This window comes from Rhinolophus ferrumequinum, chromosome 11 (assembly GCF_004115265.2).
Source record: "Rhinolophus ferrumequinum isolate MPI-CBG mRhiFer1 chromosome 11, mRhiFer1_v1.p, whole genome shotgun sequence".
Classification (NCBI taxonomy): domain Eukaryota; kingdom Metazoa; phylum Chordata; class Mammalia; order Chiroptera; family Rhinolophidae; genus Rhinolophus; species Rhinolophus ferrumequinum.
The window spans coordinates 29,675,686-29,702,293 of NC_046294.1; the positions used below are offsets into that span (position 1 = coordinate 29,675,686).

The following is a 26,608-nucleotide window of genomic DNA, read 5'->3' on the forward strand; positions in this document are numbered from 1 at the left end:
GAGTTGTAGCAAAAGTGCCTTGTAATTACGGCCTATGCGATAGGCCACAATTACTATGGGCAAGTCAGAAAATGGTAATGATGTTCATACGTACGTACATATAAATGTATATGTATGCCGAAAAAAATGTGTACACATTTTAAGAACGGAAAAAACTATTAAAATTGTAATACTCAACATATACTGATAACAAAAGATGACTACAAGTCATATTTGACTTCCGCAATTACAAGAGGTGCTCAAAGTGGTTACCATCAATGTAATTTTAATAGTTTGTTTTCCTTTCTTATATGTGTCTAAATTTTTTTGGCACCCTCTGTAATATATATATTATACACACACACACACATACACACACACACAAACACACATCTGAAAATTCCTAAGGGTATTGCATACCCAATCCTGCCAAGCCATGTTTGCTCTCTAGGTAAAGACATACAAAATTTTTCAGTTGGATTTTTTTCCTAGTAACTGGCTAATCTGAAAATAACCATTTGAATTCTACTAAGCCATTGCTTAGAAACCCGTTGTTTGATGAAATTTAGCTTGCTTTTCTTCATACCGGGGCAGATAGAGCTTACATATCCTTTGAGGGACCTTGAGGGGTTGGCTTAATTTATAATCAAACTCTGAGGGGGCCTCCGGGCTGCAGAAAATTTAAAACTATAGAATTACCTTGTTCTTTCCTGGGGCCAATTAACTGGGCAGATTCTTTGCATTCAGTTTGAAGCTCCTGAACCTTAGCTAAAGTTTCGTTTTCTGTCTCAGCAACTGGAAACCTATCTCTTTGCACAACAGAAACTAAGCATGAACCTCAGGCACACTGAGCTGAACAGACCTTGGCGCCAGTCCCCAAATATTGATGTGCAGAATATCCCAGAAAATGCAGTTTCACTCTTCTCCCTTTCATAAGCCGTGAAAGGAAGTGAAGGAAGTATGCCAGGTTGTTATTCAACTCTAGTATTTAATCAAGCATTACCCGGGCACTTCTGAAACTCCCCAGCTTCTAAATTGAGAGTAAAAGCAAACAGAACACAGGATGGAAACTACTTAATGAGAAGGCTCCCAGGAGTACTCAGGATCATGTGGCCATTTTCAGACAGGTCCCAGTTACTCATTCCCCAAACTCTTAAAAGTCAGCAAGAAACCCCAGCTCAGTGCTGGTGATTATTTCTAACTTAAAGCTCACAGCTTTCTCGAGAATCTCCAATACACATTAATTCACTTTGTGTTAAGTGTAATTTTCTGTAAAACTGATTTCAGGGTACTGCAGACAAGGCCCCGCACCACTGACCCCTCTCCATTCAGATTTGAAGCATATAAGTAGGACATCCTACTATGGGAAAGATCTGTTTCTGAGTCAGGGGAACAACATGCAGCCAGCACATAGCAACAGGTGTAAGGCATGACTCACTTTGGTTTCCTCACCTGCAAAGGGAGAACCCAGCAAGTGTCAGAATTTCCTGATACACCAGGGAACGTTACCAAAGTCTTCGTCCTTTTTTCACTTAGGACAGAAAATGAATGCCTCTTGTTTTGCCACTGCCCAAGACAACCAACTAGCCTGCCCCAAAGTCAAAACAACCAACCTATGAGAGCTGGAGGGTTGGACTTACTATTTTTTTTTTTTTTTTTTTTAAGGCCTGAATGAAGTAGTATCTTCATGCCGACAGCTGAGAAGCAGGTCAGTCAGGTTCTTGGGTGCTCTATTACACAAGCGAGATACAGCCAGCCCCACCTAATTTTGTTTCTCTGGCTCCCTCCTGCTTAGTGGGACGTCATCACACTTAACCCATTTGCTTTCTCTAATGCACAGCAGACGCATTCCAGCCAGGACAGCTGTGATATTTCAGCTCCTGTTTGTAAACACCTCCTAGACCCAAAGGTAAGTGTGTCCTGGGAGCCGAGTTACACGGGATCCTTCCTTCCCCACCTGTGCGTCTGCCTGTCTGTCTGTCTCTCTTTCATTTATTTTCTAAAGAGAATAAAGTGGGCTCAACTTTTGACAGAACAATCTGGCAAGTAGCTACGGAGACCTTTATAAAGCAAGGTAATTGTTTCATTAAGCAGTTACCTTCCAAATGACCATTTGCACTGTTAAGTGAGTTAACTTTAAGAATTACTGCCAACATTGCTAGATGATGAAACCAGTTGAAGAGCTAAAATAAAAAAACTTACTTAAACAAACCAGGAGTACAAAAGAGAATTTCCTTTGGTCACATCTTAGTAAAAGTTTCAAAACATTTAAAGTAGAAATTGTGACATGAATACAAATTGAATATTTACATTTAAATTATGCATTTGGGCTTAGAGATCATTGCTAAACTATTAGACTATGATAGTTTTGAAAAAAAAAATCTTCTAATACAATTGAATTATATTCCCAGACTTTCTTAAAAAGTTAGCAAAATGTCGTGTATGTAATTACTCAGCACGGTATGTGCACATGTCTACCACTCACTGGAAATCTACAAGGCTAAGTCAGTTGCTACAGAAGACATCCCATGGAACAAAGATGTGAATAAAGTTTCTTAAAATTATTTTCCGTCTGTGGCTCTGTAAGGCTATTTTTATTAAAGGGATATCAGTTTACCATTGACACACTTTCTATTTGATCCATAGAGATGGTTTCTACAGACAGTGAACCTTGACAGAGGGCTGAAAACCACATGTTTGGGAATTTGGGTCCGAGATATTTCTTTTGAAGACACAGTCTTTCTCTCTTTCTAAGCTTGACACGTTTCCACCTAATTATTTCAGTATTGAAGTTTATGATTAAGAATGTCCAAGTGAGTAGGGAGTATGACATTCTATATATTTTTTCCTAGATTTATGTATACCTCAGTCTTTTAATTAGGATGACGTTCACAAACTTTTGAAACTTTTTTTGTGTGTGTGAAGGAAAGTCATGTTTTTTTTCTTTTCTTTTTTGTTTTTCTTTCTTTATAAAACAAATAAAAGTGTAATGATATGCCTAAGGTTCTCAGGTACAGTCCTACTTTATGGCTGGGTAAGCCTTTTCACTCTTTCAAAATCCTCATAAAAGAGGCATTTATAGAGGCATAATTCCTTATGTCCTCATTTATTGTGGCTCTTTCTTTTAAGGAAAGCAAAATATTGTCCAAGATTGGAAAGGCCACTGATAGCAACACTCACGGTCTGCTTGGGATATTGGCTACATGTCAGATTGAGTTTCCTGTGACAAAGACAAACAAAACCCATCTGTCTTACTTTGTAGCCTGAGATCTATAACAAGAAGTGATCAAAAGTAACTGAGAGAGAAGTAGCACAGTGTATATACTCTTTAGTTATTTCACTACAGAAACATGTTTTTATAGTTATCCCCTTAGTTATGCCTGAACCAATGTTTTTATTTAAAATTTCTGATTTTGATTGAGTTCAGAGTGACTAGCATTTCTCTTCCCTTGCATGAGCTGATTACCTGACACAAAGCAGAATACCTCCTTATTTTCAAAGCTTGGCATGAAATGGGTATGACTCAATTATAACAGGAAAGCTGGGCAGAATAATGACTTTATGCATTTAAGGAGAAGCAAAATTATGCACTTGAGAGTGTGGATTTGCTTCTCATAATAGCCAGGTTTTGTTTTTTTTTTTTCTCACCACCTTTTGCAGCCCTCTGTACAAAAGTAGTAACGTGAAACCACTTGTTAATGCCAACACCGAAGAGGGGAGAAAACAGTGTTCGTGTTCTCTGTGTAAAGGAATTATTAAAACAAACAAACAAACAAACAAAAAACTGAAACTCACACTCTCTTCAAGTATACTTTAAAAGTTGTTAAATACTAGAAACAATAAAAACACTTCCATATATACAGGCAGGCTTAGAATCTGTGCTAAGGTAACACAGTGGATGGAAATCCTCCTTCCCTTTTCTGATCCCTTTATATGAATTCTAATCTTAGATGTTTTTCAAGTGTGTAATGATCTTCGCTCTGTTCCTATGTTTCATCCTCAAAATTCCTCTCAGGAGTTTCCATCTTGGGGCAAGAAGGGGCAGAGAACAGGAGGGCAAATGATGGTACCCGGTTCTCTGGATTTTTCTCTCCCACTACAGTCTCACTGTTTTTTCCACTCCTGTTCTCTCTGCCGCTACACCGCACCTGGTTGACAGATGAACTTGGACACAAAGAAGCATGCCGTCCGTCGGCATAACTTAGCTTTACATAACAAGGATGCAACATAGTTTAAGTATGTGAACTCTAGAGATGGGGACAGGCTGAGAGGAAAGTACAGAGAGAAGGATTACAGATTTCTCTTATGGTTCTCTGGAGCTTCCGTACCATCCCCACCCGTCTTTGCTGCTTATAACATGCTTTTTGTTCAATTCAGAAATGGGATCGAATGTAACTGAAGTTGCTCAGTCTTTGCTCCAGCAAAAGTCCAGGGCTGGGATTCTGAATAGCTTGTGGCTTTAAGTCCCGGCTGCTTTTATCCCTTTAAGATGAAAGGACCTGAGTAAGAGCTGTAACCTGGTTCTTCTAGAAGACAGGGAACAGAAGCGAAGTTGTCCCCTGCTGCAACTCTGGGACAACAGGAATAAATCAATAATCACAAAAGCCTTCCCCACGCCTGTATTAATTTCGGACTAAACTGCAAATAGAATCCACAACATACCATCTTACCCCTTTCTTCCCTGTATTTTCCCTGGAGATAAATTATAGGCAGTATCAATGCTTGGCTTATTTGGGGTGTTGATACCTTAGGTTTTCACGTTGCAATCAAAAACTGGGTGAAGGGTAGAGAGATCCCCTTGGTGGTTCAATGTTACAGGCAAAGTGAAACAGGAACAACAAAACTCACTTTGTTGACTCCATCTGCAGTTTCCTATTATGGGAAGGGAGTGAAAGCACAATACCACATTCCTCATGTAAAATTATGAGAAATTTAGCACAGCTAAGGGGCGTTTTCCACACTCCCCCGCCCCCCCGACCGCCCCCACGACCTCTTCCTTAGGAGAAGAAAATAATCTGAAAGCTTAGGGATAGGAAAAGCAAATCCAACTGCATAATAATGATAAGACAGGTGGCCAAGTACAATTAATAAACTAATCAGATCAGTGGCAGCAGATAATGAAAAAGGATATAATATATGCCATGAACCTGACAGTTCACAGGAGAAAGATGTTTCTGCAAAGGCACATGTGAGTATTTTTAAACTAAATGGAACTGTATTTTAAATGTACTAGGTGAGGCATCAGTTTAATGAAATGTTGGTGCACTACAGGTCCTGGGGATAATCATTTGTGTTTTGGTAATGTTAATCTGTTGACTACACAGTAAAAGCGTCCACCTGGAAACCACAGAGATAATTGTTAGGATTTTTCTTAAATTAGGATATTTAGTGTGTTTGAGGGGTATTCAATGGAGAAGACCCTGTTTTTCCAGTGTTTAAAAAAATGGGATTATAAATTGCTCTGATTAAAATAATAAAATTTGGAGAGGCTGTGCTAAGAAAACGTAGATGGTAAAAAGTTCTAAAAAGCAGCTGGGTACCAAATTCCATATTCCTTTGTGACTTTTGTTACACAGATGAGTGATCAGTAGCTTTAATGCCACGGTTTGAATCCTAACCCTCTCAGTCCTTGTGTGTCTGAGAGATAGGCCTCCTTTATTCATCTGTAAAATAGCATTAATCTCTCCTCATTGTTAGTTTGTTTTTGGCAAAGAATTAAAAGACAAAACATGCAAAGTATCTGATATATACATACTAGTAATATATTTCCCAGTTATGTTAACAGTTTTTAGTATCTAAGTCAATTTTTTTTTGGTTATGACAGAAAAGTGAATATAATATAAAGAAACAAAATTATTACAAACACTTATATAATCCCTACTGGGTCAAGAAACAGAGTATCCTGAACACACAAAAGCCCCTTCCATGCCCACCCAATCAACACCGTCTCCTTCCTTGCCACAAGTAACCACTTTCCTGACTGCTAACATTCTAGTTTTCTGCCTATTTTTGAACTTTATATACATGGAATCACACAGTACCACTGGCATGTTAAGCTCTACATTATGTTTGTAATAGTCACCCATATTTTTGTACCTAGCTCTAGTTTGTTAATTTTCATGTATGAATATAATGCAGTTTATTATCCAATCTGTTACTGGTAGATTTTAGGTTGGAGATACTTATACGTAATATCCCTGTGAATGTTCTCGTATGTCTGCCTGCCTTGCTTTTTAAGTAGGTATTTCTTAAGTGATAAGCCTAGAACATGGGAGATATTATATCGCTAAAACCTTAGGAATCCACAGGTATCAACTGCTTGCTAAAAGCTTTTGAAGAAAAAAAATTGCATCAGGGTGTATAATAGATATATTTAAGTTGTACCACTCTATAAGAAATCATTCAGCAAAGAGGAGGGTACTTAAAACCAAAAGATAATCAGAGGGAATACTTAGAAGCTCCTCAGGCTCTAATGAAAAATCATCAGGGTTGAAAGTTATTTGTAAAAATTTCTGGGAGAACTTTTAAGAAACAGCTGGTAATATGGGACCTAAATAATAACTGTAGCACACCCTCCCTTTTCTTATCTCAGTCATCTTGGAGGCTTTTAGTGAAAAGTAAACTCTAAGGTTCAATTCAAAGAATATAAAACCCGTTTTCAGACTTCATTGTTTGAGGAGGAATAGTCTAATACATTTTTTTAAAGAATAACATTTTCAGTTAAAAACACTTTCAATGTTAGCACCTAATGAGTTTGGAGTCAGTAGACTTGCCTTTCAGTGTTGCCTCTTACATTTACTAGCTTCTATTACTAGCCACTCTGAACCTCAGTCTCTTCATCCACAAAACAGGGATAGTACCAGCTATTCTTTTTGTCTCAAGGGATCGTTGTGATGATCAAGTGAGATAATAGTGGAAAGTTTGTAAACTGTAAGACACTTACAGAAATATTATTATGTTTTAATAATGAGAAATGGGAATTAATATCGATTGACTCCTTACTGTAGGCCAGATATTGTTCAGAGTACTTTTAACTGAATAATTTCAGTTTTCAGAACTACAATGCAAAGCCAGTATGATTATTACCGTGACTGTTATGATGATTATCTTTCACAGCTTATTTGTGACAGAAGCCAGAATTTTAATATAAATCTAATTTCAAAATCTTTCCCCCATGTCCTCCATTCTAAGAATTTGTGGCACTTACACACTTCAGAGGCAAAATGATGTGCCTGGTTTGGAGGTCAGCATAACGGTTTCAAACCCTAACTTTGCAACTATCTAGCTAGGTAATTTTTTCACACACACTCCCAACCAGATTCTTCTTTTATACAATAAGAAAATGTGATTTTCTGGGTGGTAGACACACGATGTGATACAGATATGATGTATTACAGAATTGTACATCTGAAACCTATGTAATTTTACTAACAATTGTCACCCCAATAAACTTTAATTAAAAAAGGAAAGAAAATATGATTTAAAAGTATCATAAAATCTACATCTTTCCAATTATCCCTAATTTGAAATTAATAGAAAGAATGGCATCATGAAGTGAAGAGTATTGTGGACAAGGGATGTTAATTTCAAATAGAAATAACTCAAATCAGGTATTAATAAAATCTTTTCAAGTGGGGCCCTGACTGACTCACTTTAAAGTGGTATTTTTAGTTTATATTATGTAACATCATTTTCATAATAAATATGCCAAATTACATCTTCATAACGAACATGTTTTCTTAAATAGTTGAAGAAATCAGCCTGCTCTACAGGCACTATATCTATAATATTTTTAAAAAATTTACTTAGCAGTCCATATATATAGTGTGTGTGTGTGTGTGCGTGCGTGTGTGTGTGTGTGTGTGTGTGTGTGTGTGTATACTTCTTTACTTTCACTTTCCCAAGCTAAATGATCTTTTAAATAGTGGAATAGTGGTGTCTGGCTTGACAAAGTTTTGCATGGCGTTTCCCCAGAAGAAGTAAGAAAAAAGATATTATATACAAAATAGAACTCAGTTATTCCAGTTTTAGTACATAAATCACAGAAAACAAACTTTCGGAATTAAGAGTATGCTATTATCATCTCAGCATTATGTGTCCAGATTTTCATTACTTTAAAAATGTAGACCTATTTTTAAAAACCTCAATACTTCATTTAATAATTGAAAAGGTTATTATTTTCTTTCAGATTTCCCTTAATAACACCAATACCAAAGAAGGCTATGATGTTGACCTCAGCCCAAATTCTGTTTATTTCAACACTGTTTAGTTTACTACTACTTGGAAGCTATGGGGAAGAAGGTCTGGAAGTAAAAACAACACAAAACATTGCAGAAGACTTAAAAACAATGGCAAATGGACATGTTTCTTTGGAAAGTGCAACAAATTTAAAATCAAATCAAGAAGACAGAGAAACCTCCAATCCTAGAGCAAGTAATTCCTCTCTTCAGGATTCATCAAATAAAACCAACGGAACAACAGATTTCATCAGTAATTCGCCAACAGACAACTTTTCCAGGAGTCCGAGACCCACGTCCACATTTCCCACAAGTCCTCCCTTGATCAACAGCTCTGTGTCTAAATTGCCTCAGAACTCATCTGTAGCAGATGGAAATCCTGTGTCCGTCTCAGCACCTCCCAACGCTACATCTGCTGTATCTTCAGAAAATTTCACTTGGTCTTCAGCCAGTGATACCATGAAAACTACTGACAACAGTTCCCTTACAGGTAGCATCCTCCCTTCAGCACCAACCACCATCTCTATGAACCCCATGACGACGGAACCTGATGAATGGCTGACCACAACGGGTGATACCTTGGGGGGGTTTACCCCCTACCAGGAAACGACACCACAGCCCACCTTAAAATTCACTAATAATTCAAAAATCTTTCCAAATACATCAGACCCCCAAGAAGGTAAATATAAACAGATTTAACTTTTGTTTTGTGTGAAATAACCTCCAAGTAAGTCATACAGATTATAGCAAAGGAATGTGCCATACCAGAAAAAAGGAGGGACTGCCATAGCACAGATGGTTCTTGCTTTTAGGGGAAAGAGTGATATTCATTGGAAATAGTGAAGGGATTTTGGAACTTAAGTCAGCATAACTAGTCACTACTGTATGGGAACATGATGAGACCATGGGACAAAATGAGAAGTAGGTTAGGCTGAAAAGAAATACTCACGTAGTGACATGGTTTTGAGATACTGTGTAACAATTTTCATTGAATCTTAGAGACTATCAGAAATTTCATATACTTTTAGGAATACTGTACAACTGAACTTTAAAAATATATGCATGTGGGTTTTGAAAATTGAATGAAATAAATGAATTTATAAATTATCTGATACCACATAGCAATCACAGGAAAACAGAACAATGATATTTTTAAAAAAGTAAATAAACTCAACAAAAGAGAATCCTCCTCAATTTTTAGTTTAGTACCTAATGAACACCATAAAAATAAAATTTAACTGTATCACAAGAAAATTGTATTATGGGGACATTTTTGTTTCATTTTTTTGGATTACATCAAGCTTTGAAACATAAAGTGAATAAGATCTCTAGTATTTAATGAAAATTCATTATGTTTTATTTGTTCAGGTCTAACCATGTTTCTGTTTCCCTGAAATTAAAAAACAAAACAAAACAACAACAAAACACTTGTTTTTCACCCAGGAACTCATCAATTTTCAATACTACTGATTAAATTAATGATGTAAATCCCAAATAATATATACAAATTCCTATTTGAAAGTGGTTGCTAGTGACCAGGAAAAACTTTAAATTTTGAAATCTAGGCTTTAGGACAGCACTGCAACCAATATATTTTATGTACATATATTTTCATTTTAGCTGTAATCTTATCACATCCTTTCATTCATACATATCTGATGCACCATTAGAAATATTTAAAAAACATTCTCTCCGTTTTGTCTCTCGAAACTCAACCTACATATTGAGAACACTGAATATTTACTCCGACCATTGCTCTTTAATGATAAAAATGTTAACTTTGCTTCATTTTTATTGTAGTAATAATTTTGCTATTAACTTTCCAATGCAAAGTTCAATTCTGTTAATAAGTGGGGTTTCATATAGAATCAGAGACTCTGTAAGACCTCTTGCCGACCTAATTACCAGTAAGCTTCTCAAAAAGTTTTTAAAAAATATTAAAAATAAAATACACTAAATATGAGTTCAGGATGCAGTAAGTAGTTTATTGATGACAGTCTTCAAATAAGGCACTCAGTAAAGGGATGACCGAATTAAATTTTGGATTTTCTTAAACTCAGACCCATGCATCTGTTCCTGATGTGCAAGGCATTATAAACATTTTGCTCTGGTCATTTGTTGTACTAGAAAATATCCTATCAGGGTATATTGCTTTTTCCTTATAATGCTTGGAGTTTTGTGGATTTATTTTCTGTTACCCACTTACTCCCTTAGCTTTTTACTATTGAATTATTATAGAAATACGCTCAAAGTTCATTTCATCATTAAAGTTCAGAAAAGCTTCAGAATTGACTAAAAATTATATGGCATTCAACATAGAAATTACATCTTAACGGAGCATAGGTATGGCATTTCAATATTATTTGTGTTGATAAGTCATGACACAATTATAAAACTAAGACTTAGAAGTTTTTCAAGGTAATTCAAAATTTAAAGTATTGTTTATCAAGAAGTATATTTTGCCAATATATCTCAAATACTCAGTACTTTATAAAACACACACACACAATCACTATTATCTAATTAAAAAAGAAATTGTTAAGCACTCTTTGATACACAGGAAGTCCACATGTATATGTTTCTGTTCGTTGAATCATTTTTATTTCTTACCTGTAAATTATTTTTTCCTTGTTTTCTAGAGAATAGAAACACTGGAATAGTATTTGGGGCCATTTTAGGTGCTATTCTGGGTGCTTCATTGCTTAGTCTCGTTGGCTACTTGTTGTGTGGAAAAAGGAAAACCAATTCATTTTCCCATCGGCGACTTTATGACGACAGAAATGAACCAGGTAAAAACAACTTTCAGAACTTCACCTGCATACAGTAGTTTTAATCAAGTGAGGATGCTAATACTTACTACATTATCTAGAAGGGATTCAGAGATGCATGTGACAGAAACAGACCAAAGATTTATTCTGATCTACTCTGTTTCTCAAATAAGATAATCAAAATAATTATGGGCCTGCGAGTAAAATTTTGACAGTATTTGAAATGGTTGCTCATTACGTGACAATTGGTTGTAAATAATAATCCTAGAACCTGGAATATATCTGGAAGATAATGGTATGACATTAAGGAAAAAAATGGGCTAGTTTTGTTACCAAGTAACTGCAAAGTCATTCCTTGCCGTTGTTGGATCTTTCAGCAGCTCTAATTTGAATAGAGATATATTCTAATTTGGAGCTCTTCCAAAGTTTCACAGGTACGGTAGCCCTATATTAATTATTTTAATGGGTCTCGAAAACAGAATTTCTATAGAGTTGCATATTTGGGTACATAAAGTTGAAAAATACCTCAATTCAGGAATTTTCCCCTTATGGGATGGAAAAGAACAACCATATCTATGAGTAAGAAATGTGACTGCTAAGAATAAAGAACTAAGGTTGATCTTAACACAATGTTTAGAACAGAAATGAAGTCACTTCAAATGCTTGACTCATCCTTTTTTAAACTTCAGGAAAAAAACAAACAAAAACACAACTGTTTCCTGGTTTACACAAGGGGTTCTTGCTACCATAAAAACAGTTTTATGCCCCTAGTTAGTCCCATTGATAAAATCCTGTTGATTTTTGATAAATTCAGATTATGACTGATATATGCTCCTTTTCAGAACCAAATCCACTACTTGTAAATTTAACTGAATTCCGTCTATAGGTTTCTAGCAATCCCCATAAACTAAAAAGTGGCATTTTTCTAAATAAAAGGATAGGATTTTTAACAACACAGGTTCCAAACATTTTCATTAAACCTCAGTTTTTCTTTATCTGTAATTACATACAGAAGCCCAGTTTATTAAATTGATATTATTTAAGATGTTGTGATTGAGGCATAAAAAATAACTCATTCACAGCATCTATTTTACTCCTGCAAGACAGATTTGTGACACTTCTCCCAAATTCTTAAGGTCCCTGGGAGACCAGTTTGTAAACAGATGGCTTAAGGCAGGGGTGTCCAAACTTTTTTCAGCGTTTTTCACCAAGGGCCATATGCGGTAAAATACACATAAAGCCAGGCCACTCACTCGAGGTGAAGTACGTATTGCTTCACCTGGTTTATTTAAGTAAACTAAATATATCTTGGAATTTGCTGCGGGTCAATTAACAATGGATTGTGGGCCGCAGTTGGCCCGTGGGCCGCAGTTTGGACACCCCTGGCATAAGGAATAGGTAGGATACGAAGATACTTCACTGAATAATTATTTTACTAATGTAATTAGTAATTAGTCAGTGCTTTAGTATTTAAAAGTACCTCAAGCATACCACAATTTCTTTGAAAATAAATTCAAGATCGTTAAGAAAATAATAATTGGTTGTTTGTTGAAAAAGAAAAAAATCCTGTATCATTAATCACAAAATCTCAAGGACATAACTTAGATCTATCAGAAGGAAACAAGCATTTACAAGTAGTGTTCTTTCATCTCCATGTTCAATAGCTCAACCATAAATATATGAAGATACTTGTTAGAACAATGACACTGATTTTAAAATTAATACTCTTCACTTTTTAGAAATTATTTTTTACCTCAGAAGTGAAAATTCTGAGGATATTGATAAGACTCTGAAATCATGAGATTCAAAAGTCAAAGAAACATTTGTCTATACCTTTTTATACAAAGTAGTGCTACACTTTTGGTGTGATCTCTCCCTTAGTTCTTTTTATTTTTGGTCCACCAGCAGGGACATTTTGGAAGTTAAACTGTTCTCTTAGTCTTAGAAATAAATTGGCTTGCAAAATATCCATTTATTTAAAATACCTGAAAAGCCCACATAAAAGATAGACGTACTTACCTGTCTAGAACAATTAAATGCTAGGGTATGGCAGATGTCTGGGCATGTATCTTTCAGTCTGGCACTATAAAACATGTGTTTTATTGTTTGTTTGTTTGTTGTTTTTTTTTTGGTTACTTTTTTAGTTCTGCGATTAGACAATGTACCGGAACCTTACGATGTGAGTTTTGGGAATTCTAGTTATTACAGCTCAAATGTGAATGATTCATCCATGGTGGCAGGCCGAGAAAATGCACGTGATGGTATTCCTATGGATAATATACCTCCACTTCGTACCTCAATATAAAACTAAGGGGAAAAGGTTTCAGATGGCAAGAGTTCACCTACACCCCGGCCTTTACACAATCCCATCTTCCAAAAGCTGAAGCAAGATCACTGTCATGTGGCTTGTGCCAAGGAGAACTGTAAAAGCATGAGACCAGTATCAGAAACAGAAAGAGAGGCTAAATCACCCCAAAGGTTTCCTTTCTTACCATTGTTGGCTGTACTGAACATGTATTGAATCTCCTTCATTTGTATTTTGGTCTATTTTTTTTCTGAGTAAGACCTGTTTGTGGAATCAGTTAAGACTAAAAGATTTCGCCTCCATGGCCCTGCTTGGTAATTAAATTTAAAAAATCCTTCAGTGAAAACGGAGAACAGAAACTACATTTTCACTTTTTTTTTTGGACCAAAAGCAATGGATTGACTCTTCACCACTCCCCCTGTAGTCCTAATGCCGTACATTACCGTTGACATTCTGTTGAAGGGACACTGGAAATGACTTTTTTTTTTTTTTTTTTTGACTTGAAGCTAGAAGATGAGTATGGCACAGAATTTCTGTTTCCGGAAAATTAAGATAATGGGAGTAAGAAAACTGTATTCTACTACATTTTACTTTTCTGGATCAGTACATGCATAGCCAGTCCCTTGGTTGTCAAGTTGACAATAATTTTATATTCAACAGGGCCATATTAGGAAGGCTGACCCAAACCAGAAAAGTAACTGCTTTTCCTTAAAGGGTGGGGCAATTCCAACTTGTCTGACTTATTTTAGGCCTTAGTGAATTGGGTAGTTCAAAAATTCAATGAGAAACACACTGAGAAACGTCAGCCAAAGCATGTACCTGTACATAATTTTTACAGTTTTAAGATGTTAGATAAGAACAGAATTTATGTATTAGATATTATCGCTCAATCATAAATGGAAGAGATTCTACATCTCTAAATATATGACCTACAAGGTTAGAAAATAGATGAATGAAAATGTTAAGCAAACAAAACATTTTCTGAGCATCACTTTCATGATCGAAATACAGGAAGCTTAATTTGGATTCCAGTATGTTTCAGGCTGTTTTTAATTATGACCTACTTTTGGCAGGAAAAACATTCTTCTTAGTACAGGAAGGTCTGAGGCTTTAGGGATCAGAGGATTAGAAGATCAAGAGGTAAATTTCTAAAGAAGCAGTGAATGTGTGAAGAGAGCAAACAAAGCAAGAGACTTTACTGTTGAATTGATAGATGATGTGTCTGTGTACCTGCATGTGTGTAGGAAGAAAGATAGCGATAGCGTCAGAAAATGAGGAAGTAAGTAATAGAAGGACATACTTACCCCATATTGCCATGAAAATAGCAAAGAAGACTGTCCCACCATTATCAAACAAATATGTCACCTTAAGGAAAACAGAAAATATTAGTCACACTGTTGGTTATAATAATCCAGTGATTGCTGTTTGCATTTAGCTACTATGATTTTTTTCCCCCAATGGAATCACATTATTTTATAGTTTGTAAATGTAAGAGATGAGATCATTTCATGGATCCTGCAACCGTTTCATCTGATTTTCCCATGGGGAATGTTAAGGCATCAGCATTTCCCCCTTTTCTTTTCTCTTCCCTTTTATTCTGTTTGGACCCACCTTCATTTCTGCTTAGAAGTGGTTCTAGCCCCCGAGGAAGTATTTGTGTGCCGTGGAGTCAAGCTACAGTGTGAGCTGTAAGAAGTGAGCCTTTCAGTGGACTTCTTGCCAGCACAACTTCTAGGTTTGGAGAAGTTGAAAACTGTGGAATTCCACTAGTGAGCCAGTACTTCCAATGGAAAGGTATCACAGTGCTATCCCTACTCTCTGATGTCTTTTCAGAGTGGGCCACGGGTCCAGTAGTGGGTATAAGAGGTAATGAATTCCATCTTAAGTTGTTTTTAAGAAGTTTCATAAATCACTGCACATGTAAGATATAGTCCAAGTGTTTTTCAATCAGACATTATCTGAGATTTTATAAAGAACAATGTACAGTTACAAGATGTTATTGAATACAATTTTCAGGGTTGAAAGGATTGTTGATTTTAATAAAATGTAAATCCAATTTACCTTTGCTTCTTTTCATTTGCATACTGTCTTCATTTTTTTTTAAGTTAGTGAGGGAGAATGAATGGATACAATCAAGGCAGTTTATGTTTGGCAGTCACATAAATACCACAGAAACTATGAAGAAAATAAGGGTACTATCCTTATAGGAGAGAGGCTAATTATACACTAGGACATTATTATAAAGGAATTGGGAGTAGACTGGTGTCTTTGCTCAGGCTATAGTTCAGAGGCTGCTCGACGGGGGCATTGAAACGGTACTCATGTGTATTTTAATTGTAACACCTGGAACACACGACAAATGATGTGTAAAACAGATATAGGTAGGGTGTATTTTCCTGCAATGTAACAGCATTGAAAATATCATTGTACAAAAGATGTGTTCATTTTGATGGTTTGTGGAGAGATGCAATATGTCTTTGCGGGCTTTAAACTTCTGTGATTGTTAAGGTCTGAGATTTCTCCAAGTGCTATAAAAACTGGTTTTCATAACAATCATCAGTATATATTATGTACAGGAGAGCAAAGGACCATAAAGAAATTCTCCTGCAGAGTTCATAAAATTACACCCAGCAGGGGAATTCAGCTCTTTTGTTACCAGAGGAAGGCATCCCACAGAGACGCCTGCTGCTGTCAGGCAGTTGAACAGCTGTCTGTTTCCTTTACAAACAGACCTAGGGCAGGAAACAGCCTCTGAGAGTGTTAGAACAGAGGCTTTGCAGAGGGGGAACTAATAGTGGCTCTCCCCTGCTCCAGAAACAGCCACGCTTTTAGAAAAATAGCAAACAAAAAGCCATGCTTAGCCAAAATTGTGTTGCACGGACATGGTTTGTCACAGTCGATGCAATATTTTTCTTGAACAAGATTTTCACTTATGTTCGGCTAGGTTTGTTTACAAATACTTCAGGCATTTTTTAACTCAATAAATTCAAACATTAACTTTTTAGAAATACATCTATGAGACTCAGGGTGGTAAACATAGAATGTTTATATAATGTGAGATCACATACATATATGTAATGGGAGACAAAGCTAGAATGGGAGTTAGGAAAGACTTCAGAACTTGCCCTAAGGAGGCCTGTACAAGTATAAAGTCTGTTAGAGCCACTAAGCTCTTACATGTGGGATGTATTATGATAAGGGAGCCGATGAAGACAAGATCAATTAGAAGCCTGTGGCTATAGCTTGAGGTGCTAAGGGCTTCATTTCAGATGCTGACATAAAAGCTGCTGAATGAAGATGGGGGAGAGGATGAAGAAAGAGTCAAGCATAGTGTGGATGGTTCAAGGTCGGATTATGGGTGATTGGCAGGAAAATAAAGTGAGGAGAGGCCTTTTGCCTCATCGGAAAGGAATACTTTCTCTATAAAAGAAAACTCCAGATGAAATCGCAAGAAAATTCCCAAAGCAACAGACTTTTCTAAAAGCAAAAGTAAGCTTGTCTAGTCTACAAACATATATTTGCAATGAATTATTTTGTTAGAACCATAGCTTTCCTTAATGCAGAGGGAGCCTAGGGATAGACATTTCATTCAACACGGTTGATATGAACAGGGATAATATGTGAAGACAAAAGCAAACTGAACCTCAAACAAAGCTGGGTTTAAGTACAAATTCTCCATTATCTTTGATATCTGATTTTTCTTGGAGAGCTGAGTGTGGCTAGAAATCAATATATGTGGGTATTATCTAAGGAGATAAATTTCTTATTAGGTTGGAAGCTCAAAGTCAATGTCTCCCCTACTGTAATTGCTAGATCTCTCTCTAAAATTGTTTGATGGGTTTAGAAAAACATAAAGCTCTGGAAACTGCCACTTACACACCCATTAAAGTCCCTCTAGGCCAAGGAGACCAAGGAGCCTCTTGAGCAGATTCAATCCTGCAAACCAGGCTGTTACAGGGGAGAGGGTAGGAGGTAGGAGTCAGGATTTAGGCTGGAACTCAGCCCTCTCTCACGTCCTCAGTCCTTAGTTGTTGGGCAGGGCAAAATCTATATAACCACACGTGTCCCTTGGACCTGGGCACAGGCTACATCAAACACACACACTTCGTTAGTTCCTCCCCTTCCCCTAACCCATTACTTATTTAGGGCAATAACTTTTTAAAGTGCGCTCCTAGGAATCAGAATTACTTGAATTGCTTGTTAACATGTAAATGTCTCAGGCTTACCCTTGAGGTCCAGAAATCTGCTTTTAAACAAATGTTCTAGGTGATTCTGATGTATAGTCTAATACCGACTCTCCCAAGAAGAAACATCTTCTGTCCTATTTTGGTTGTAGCCTCGGTGTCAACATATGGTCTGAGGCTCATACCGGGTATTGAATAAATGTTTGTTGCACAAGTGAAAAAAAATGAAATAAAAATAAAACAAAACCAGAAACTAATAACTATTATGAATAAAGCTAACTTCAAAAGTTGAGTCATTTTTAGAATTACATGAAAAAAACAATGTAGGACGCTTCATCTAGTGATTTCACCTTAAATGACAAATCCTAACATAATAGGAAATGACAATGTGATGTCAAGTGCTTTTAGATGAGTGTGCAAATATCACTGAATTCCTTAGTTGCAAAACTTTCTCAATGCCCATACTTTAAAATATTAAAAATAAAAATAATCATCAAAGAAAATGCTAATGTACTTAAATATAATTTTTTTAATCACATGAAGGGATCAGCTTTTTTTTTCATGAAACGCATCCTTGAAATTATTAAAGGAATAATTACATATGTACACATACTTTTAAATAAATATGGAAGGCTTAATTTCCTATTACTTGTCACAAGTGGTGATTGATTCCTTAAGGAATTGACAAGTTATTAGATGATGTGGCGAGGTGCTCACGCAGGTAGACGATCCTACATTGGTTGGCTTGTTTCTTTGGTAAAAATCTACTCTTTCATTTCTGACACTGCCCATCAAGTAACTTGTAGGTGTTTAAATATATAAACTGATATTAAAAGAGAATGCTTATTTCCATCCAATGAAGGAAGATTAATTCTGATTTTTAAGCTGTAAAACAGGTAGCTACACTTTATCTTAGCCACAGGAACAAATACAAGACAAATTAAATATTTCATCCAGGTGGGCTTCATTTCTTTTATTGTTCCATAAGGCACTACTCTCCTCTGTAAGCTATTATACCTTTTCCACTTTCCTTATACTAGTTACTAAGTGAATTCTTTCTGAGTCTTACATGTCCCTCCCTATACATACTCTTTTTCTACCAAGAAAAAGAGGGGTGTATACACTGCATGATGACAAATGCCCCCTAGATTTAGTGTTCCTTGGACAGTTTCTTCAGTTTATCACTCTGCCATATGTGGATGTTGAGATAATGCCAGTGTGCTTTACTAGATCTGTCCAAGTAAAAGTAGAACATTTATATGAATTTGTTGGGGTTCCTAAGGCTATCATATGTCTTTAAAATGCATGGGCCAGGAGTAGGACAGGTGTATATATATCTAATAACTCTAACACATTTGGCTTTTGCAAAAAGTGTTGCGAAAATGCTTTCCAAAATGAGACATCTTTGTGGAACGTTGTAAAGAATTCAAAGCTAAGCGTATGTTAAAAAAAATAATCTATAAACAAAACAGACTTTTCACAAGCCATGCATTCCAGATCAATAATTCAGGAGCTAATTTTACTAAGTTTGGTCTTATAGGATACTGAGTGTTTTGAGTTTATAACCAGCCTTGTCAAAATTAATTGTATAGTTACTTTTACTTCTGAACACGATGGAGTGACAGTGACTGATTTTACTCCTATTCTGGAAACAATCAAGGAGTGTACAAAATATATAAAGGAATAGATTTCAAGACAATGGATGTTAGGCAATGTTTCCCTGAGCGCTAGGAAACAAATGAAGTGAGTATTATGACTGCCTCCGGGTACCACACTGAGATAGCAGGATGCAGAGAGGGACGACCCAGACCCTGCCCCCATCAGCATGTATGTGAGGACACTGCCTGAGGAAAGAACCATCTGAAAGAATTAGAGGTGACAGTGTCAGGAGCTCACACAGACACAGGAATAGCGCCTATTGTAGCTCAGCAGCCAGAATGGAAATCCTCTTTACCGGGTAGAGTCCGTGGGCAGTACCGCGAGATGGAGCCCTGCTGGGAGCCCACCTCACAAATCATTCATTTTAATTTAATCCAATTTATTGGGATGACATTGGTTCTTTATATTATATGAGTTTCAGGCATGTGATTTTATAACATAACTCTTAAAATCAAGACCCAAAGGATCAAATTATTTTCAACCAACTAAACTACAATGTGGTATCTATTAGAATAGTTAAAATTCAAAATGCTGACCATCCTAAGGATTAGTGTGACTACATGGAAAACTGGAACTCTCATACACTGCTGGCAGAAATGTCATACGATATAAATACTTTGGAAAATAGTTTGGAAGTTTCTTAGAAAGTGAAACATCCATCAATCATATAATCCAGGTATTTTACTCCTAGGTATTTACCCAGGAGAAACAACAGTACTTGTCTGTAGGAAGATTTGTAAATGAATGTACAGAGCAGCTTTACTGAGAACGACAACAACTCGAAACAACCCAAAAGTCCATTAACAAATGAATGGATAAACCAACTCTGCCAAAGCCACATAATGCAATGCTATTCCGAATCAAGAGGCATGGTCCACTACAGGCAAATGTTCCAACATGGATGAATCTCAAAATAATTCTGCTGTGTGAAAGAAGCCAGAAAAAAATCATACACGATATACTTCCATTTATGTAAAAGTCTAGGAAATACAAACATCTATAATCACAGAAAGAAGGTGGTTGTCTGACCACAACTAGAGGTTGGGAGGGTGGGAGGCAGAGATTACAAGAGGACGTGAGGAAACTTTTGGAACTGATGGAATGTTCATTATCTTAATTGTGGTGTTGGTTTCACAGGTCCATATAAAACCAGTTTCCCAATAAACAATAATAATTGTAAAGTTCAGTTTCTCAAACTTGTATGCGCATTGGAATCACCTGGGCAATTTTGAAACATGCTGATGGATGCCTAGCTTTCAAACTTCAAAATTCTGATTTAATTGTGCTGGGCTGTTGCTTGGGCTTCAGTTTTAAACACCTTCAGGTGATTCAAATAGGCAGCAATTTGAGAACTTTCGGTATATTTCCTTTTCTCTGTAAAATTAGGAGAATTTTAATTTCGTGAGTTTTCATGGAAGATTCAAACGTAATCATTAGTAATAAAAATAAGCAACTTCTCCTAAAAATAATATAGACATCATTCCAAGTGGAAGTTTGTGTCTATGATGGCAATAATCAATTTTAAAAACAAAGGAAGAGAATGATATTCACATAAAAATACACTCGTTTGTAATTGCTGCAGAGGGACATTTTATTCCACTGTCAGTGATACTGGTTGTTGAAACTCTTGGGGGATATTTAACTTTGATAAAAAGCAATTTGCTGGAGGAATTCTTACTACTACATGTTTCTTAGAAAAAGTAGAGCGCAGGGAAGAGAATGTGAAGGAACACACTCACCTTGGCATAGATACAGCTATCGTTGAGTCTCTGTAGTGAGCAGTTCTTGTCACAGAGAGGGCACATGAAGACTTCAGTAGCCTTGCAAATTTCTTGGCTTGAGAAATCAAAGAGAAAAAAAGAACGCATGAACCTCCTTGTTCAGAAAGGTGCTTAGCTCCTACAGACAACACTGTGGGGAGCAGCATGACAGAAAGGAAAAGAAGAAATGCAAATGGTGGGGAGTGGTGGAAACGTGAGGAAAGAACTTTTAAGACTGTGGGTCCAACCTGAATTTTTAGGCTATTTGTGATGCCGAGGTTTCTGGTTACTTCTTTGTTTTTAGAAATCTCCCCCCAGATATTGTAATGATCATAGGCCATATTTTATACGTGGGGGCCACTTCTGGGGCTTTGTCACAAAGATACCTTTACATATGATTTCACGGCACACAGGATAATCCTGGGAGGAACACCCAAAGCAGTTTTAACCAAGCTCATCGGCTTTGAAGTAGCTGAGCTGGAACAAAAATTGGACCATTCTGATTTCTTAAGTCTCTTGCTCTTGCCCCTGGATCTCACTGCCTGAGAATCACCAAAATGAACGGCATCCATAATTCACACAACTTCATAACCTCCATGGCAGTCGGTCAGTGCATTATATTCATTGGAAATTTGTGGGAGGTTTTTTTTTTTGTTCGCGGTGCCTGACATACACTGTCGTGATGACATGACATCGTTTGTGTTTACTGAAATGTATTATATTCTCTATTAGAATGTAACTTTACAATATTTGTCTCTTCAGTTGTATGCCACTACATTTTAAAATCTCAGCACACATTGTAGATGACTTTGTGATAATTTCTCAAAGCCCTCACCGCCTGAGAGTTCACAGCAACCTATGTTTAAGATGTTTTGTGCCTTTATCTGTCATACATGGTTCTTCCCACTCAGTATCCTTTGAACACATTTTCTTTAAATCTGCTCTGCAAATGTTGAAAGCAATTTCAAGGCTTTTGAAAATAAGCCTGGAAATGCAACCGTTAATAAAAGTTTAATTGGCAGTTTTTACAGCAAGATTTGTTGTTTTCAGAAATGTATACACTTTGAATGAAGCAAAACAGAATGCGTGTGTATTTCAAGTATTGGATGTACATAATCTCAAGTCAAAGTCCGATTAAAAAGTAAGAATACTATATAGCAATACAGTTCTTTACTGTGAGCAAAGATAAGTTCATATCCATTAAATTTAGTCCTCACTGCAATCTCCTGCAATGGTAATCATCTCCACAATTGAGAAGAAACTGATGTTTAATTTAAGTGATTTACTCAAGGTCATACAGTAGGTACTTCAGGGAACTAAGTTTAAGTTTTTCTGATTCTCGGTCCAGTTCTCCAACAATTATAACACACATGAAAGAAGGATAAGTTTATTTCATGTTAAAAGGACTTTGCTATCAAAAACTAAATTATTAATGACAATGATGGTGTAATGGGTCTTATATATATACTATAATTCTCCCACTTTTACACACATTTTATTTCTAGTAATCAGGGTATCTATATGGAGTAGGAGGAAGCATATAAAATACACATTTTAGAAACCCCAAATGCCGAGAAGTTTATATCTTCTGTCCAAAATAGTATTAATTTGTAGGAACAAGAGAATTAACATACTTCTTAAAGAAAATTTTGATTAAAATGGGCTTGCTATCATACTTCATTGTGTTTCAAAAATGACACAATGTGTCCTGCACTGAAATCTTATACTAAAAAGGTATTAAATTTGGTTTATACTACATCATCTTCCTCACTTTCCAAATGGTCAAACAAAAGCACCAAGTCTAGAATCCAGGCCATCAAACTGAGTCCTACTTTTAATTCCAAAACCACTAAACTCATTTTTTATAAGTTGATCAAACCTTAACTTGCTATGCAATATAAAATATATGAAACAATTTTTGACAACGTATTTTTTTAGCTTAAAATAAGGGATTTGCGATGATCGCAAATGTCTTTGACTTTATTTAACCACTAGAGGGAGGGAGAGTGCCCAGTGATTGCTTTTCAATCTCTTGCTGAGCCTGATAATATAAACCACCACTTGAATTGAGGCTTTCTTTTGTTTTATATCTACTGTTAGATATACAGATCAGGAGATGATTCAAAAGAAATAATAATTAACACTATTTAAGATAATGGGAGGAGGGTCCAATTCGTCCATTTGGGGGTGGATACATGGACCCGCTCTAGGGTCTTGATGCTTTCTGTACAAAGCATGGAAAATGATGCTTGGTGATGTCCATTTGGGGAGTTGTGAAAATATTTAAGTAGGTTTAAGGGAAGGTGGTGTGGAAACATGAGTAAAGCATGGATTTTAGAATCAGATAACAATCATCAGGGAAAAGCAAAGCAAATCACGACATATTATCTCATACCTGTTAAGATTGCTATAATCAAACAAAACAAAACAAAGATAACAAGTGTTGGCAAGGATGTGGAGAATTTGGAACACTTTTACCTTGTTGGTGGGACTGTAAAATGGTGCACCCACTATGGAGAATAATATAGAGGTTCCTCAAAAAATTTTATATATATATATATAAATATATATATATATATATATATATATCCAGAAGTGGGATTGTTGGAGGATTACATGATAGTTCTATTTTATATATATATATATATATATATATATATATATATTTCTAAGTTATATATATATAATTATATATAACTATATATAGTTCTAAGATATATATGTGTGTGCGTGTGTGTGTGTGTGTGTGTGTGTGTATATATATATCTTAGAACTGAAATCAAGATCTTGGAGAGATATCTGCATTCCCATATTCATTGCAGCATTATTCACAACAGCCAAGATATAAAAATAACCCAAATATTCTTTGATAGATGAATGGATAAAGAAAATGTGGTACAAACATACAATGAAGTATTATTCAGTCTTAAATAAAAAAGAAGGAAATCCTGCCATATGTAGCAATATAGATGAAGTTGGAGGTTATTATGCTAAGTGAAATAAGCCAGTAATAGAAGGAGAAATTTTGCATGATTCCACTTACATTAGGCATCTAAAATTGTCAAACTCATAGAAACAGAGCAGAATGTTGGTTGCCAGTGGGGGGGCAGGGTGGGGAATAGGGAGTTACTGTCCAGCAGGTATAACATTTCAGTTATGCAACGAAAGTTTTAGAAATCTGCCATACAATGTTGTACCTATAGTTAGCAATACTGTAATGTGCCCTTAAAGAGGGTAGATCTCATGTTAAATGTTCTTACCACAATTAAAAAATATACATCAGCTACAGATTTGAAACTTAGTTTACCATTTACTAGATATATTCCCCCGACCAAGTCACTTACATCTTTGAGGATCAAATTCTTCATCTCTGGATGGAGATAATATCTAACTGGGATATGACATAAGGGATATTGATAATATGTCTGGCACATCATAGGCACTTAAAAAAATCAAAGAAACCCTTCTTGCTAATGATATTGACAGGAGAGTATTTGAGAGGTCCTTTAGTACCTGACAGCTTTTGAAAAGCTGGTCAATACTGAGGACCACAACAAATTCTTGGTGAATTCTAAAGCCAAAGAGGAAACAATGGACCAGAAAGTTGGGGTTTCTGCTGTTTGCTCTGGACCTGAAACCCAGGGACCAAGAAGCAGGCTGTACCTACCTGCCTGTTCATTTTCATATTCCTATGTTCTCTCCTAAGCACAAATCTGACCACATTTGGTTAGACGCATGCAAATATATACACATACATATATACACAATAAATAATCTACAGCTTGATTTTCACATAATTCTGTCATTAACTCTAGGGTAATTAAGAAATACGACTTTCATTTACATGAACATAGCTGGTAGAAACATAATAAATACAACACAATCCTCAGCTTTTTAACATTTTGTTTCTTTGCAATAAATGAAAAAGAGTGTACTAAAATAGAGCAACACAAAATAAAAGCCTGTGTCCTTTCCACACCCACCATGAAAGCACCCACAGCTTAACCACGTCTGACGCTTTGACTAGAAAAATTCAGCTCCATGAAAATTTTAAAATCAAGATATTTCGTGAAGCTTATCTTGGTTTAGAATAGAAAGTCTGACAAGATCTTAATTATAGTGTGACAGAAGTAGCAGTAATATAATACCATAAAGCACTGAAGAAAAGAGTTTGCTAATGCCTTTTAAAACGCTGCTTGTACAAAAGGTTAAAGAATTATTTCATACGAAAGGAGCCTAATTTACTCCGTTGGTACATAAATCAATAGGAACAGGAAATCTATTCCTTTCATTGCCTTTTGTTCATTTTCAGCTTTGTAGGAGTGGAAGGGGAAGTCTACAGACATGATAAAACCTTGTGAATATGTTTTCCAGGGAACCAACCTGAACAGTAGCTAACTGTCTAAGAAATAATTTTCTTTCTGTATTCAATTAATTTTAAAAGAGTGTTTTTCTGAAACCCTAGAGACTCCACCAAAAAACTGTTAAACTAATAAACAGTTAAGTTGCAGGATACAAAATCAGTATACAAATATAGTTGTGTTTCTATACACTAACAATGAATTATCAAAAAGAGAAATTAAGAAAACAATCCAATTTATAATCACATCATCGAAAGCAATAAAATACTTAGGAATAAATTAAACCTAGGAGTTAAAACATTTGTACATTGACAATTATAAGACATTGATGAAAGAAATTGCAGAAGACACAACAAATGGAAAGATATTCCCTTCTCATGGATTGAAAGAATTAATACTGTTAAAATGTCCATACTACCCAAAGAAATCTACAGAATCAGTGGGATCTGTGTCAAAATTTCAATGGTATTTTCACAGACATAGAAAGCGCAATTCTAAAATTTGTATGGAACCACAAAAGACCCCAAATAGCCAAAGCAATCTTGAGAAAGAAGAACAAAGCTGGAGGCATCACACCTCCTGATTTCAAACAATATTACAAATCTGTAGTAACCAGAACAGTATGGTATTGGCAGAACAACAGACACAGATCAATGGAGCAGAATAGAGAATCCAGAAATAAATCCATGCATCGGTGGTCAATTTTTGACAAAGGAGCCCAAAGTATAGAATGGTGAAAGGACAGTCTCTTCAATAAATGGTGTTGTGAAAACTGGATATCCACAAGCAAAACAATGAAGTTGGACCCTTATCTTACACCATACACAAAAATCAACTCAAAATGGATTAAAGACTTGAATTTAAGACCTGAAACCATAAAACTCTTAGAAAATAACATAGAGGGTAAGCTCCTTGAAATTAGTCTTGGGAGTATTTTTAGAATTTGGCAACAAAAGCAAAAATAAATAAATCGGACTGCATCAAATTAAAAAGCTTCTGCACAGCAAAGGAAACCATCAACATAATGAAAAAAAACAAAAAACAAAAAACCTTCAAAACAGGAGAAAACATTTTCAAATCATATAAAAGGGGTTAACATCCAAAATACATGAAGAACTCACACAATTCAATAGCAAAAAAAACCAACCAAACAAAAATAACCCAAACAATCTGATTTTAAAATAGGCAAAGGAATTGAATAGACCTTCTTTCAAAGAGGATATACAAACCAACAGGCACATGAAAAGATGCTCAACATCACTAATCATCAGGGAAACGCAAATCAAAAGCACAATGAGCTGTCACTTCAAAGAATGCCTTAATAAAAAAGACAGAGATAGTAAGTGTTGGTGAGT

The 26,608-nt window shown here is 35.9% G+C and overlaps 2 protein-coding genes across 6 annotated transcripts in view; one reads left to right on the plus strand and one right to left on the minus strand.

Annotated features, from left to right (window-relative positions):
* The window catches only part of ANO3 (anoctamin 3), a 344,736-nt gene that overhangs the window by 55,035 nt on the left and 263,093 nt on the right, over positions 1–26,608 (minus strand). For all 5 annotated transcript variants that reach the window (XM_033120578.1, XM_033120577.1, XM_033120579.1 and 2 more), the window contains 2 exons: positions 20,872–20,968; positions 14,594–14,654 (listed from right to left, as the gene is read on the minus strand). In XM_033120578.1, the coding sequence (XP_032976469.1) occupies positions 14,594–14,654; positions 20,872–20,968 (158 nt within the window). The remainder of the gene's footprint in view (positions 1–14,593; positions 14,655–20,871; positions 20,969–26,608) is intronic.
* Positions 1,670–14,410, plus strand: MUC15 (mucin 15, cell surface associated). Its single transcript, XM_033120582.1, has 5 exons — positions 1,670–1,687; positions 1,820–1,888; positions 8,168–8,895; positions 10,856–11,005; positions 13,129–14,410. The coding sequence occupies exons 3-5, from the start codon at positions 8,202–8,204 to the stop codon at positions 13,287–13,289; spliced, it is 1,005 nt and encodes a 334-aa protein (XP_032976473.1). The 5' UTR covers positions 1,670–1,687; positions 1,820–1,888; positions 8,168–8,201; the 3' UTR covers positions 13,290–14,410.

Bases quoted from the DNA above. Each gene is read 5' to 3' on its own strand.
- MUC15 (XM_033120582.1), top strand. From the start codon at position 8,202: ATGATGTTGACCTCAGCCCAAATTCTGTTTATTTCAACACTGTTTAGT. The intron at 8,896-10,855 runs GTAAATATAAAC...CTTGTTTTCTAG, and splicing joins TACATCAGACCCCCAAGAAG to AGAATAGAAACACTGGAATA. The intron at 11,006-13,128 runs GTAAAAACAACT...TTACTTTTTTAG, and splicing joins TGACGACAGAAATGAACCAG to TTCTGCGATTAGACAATGTA.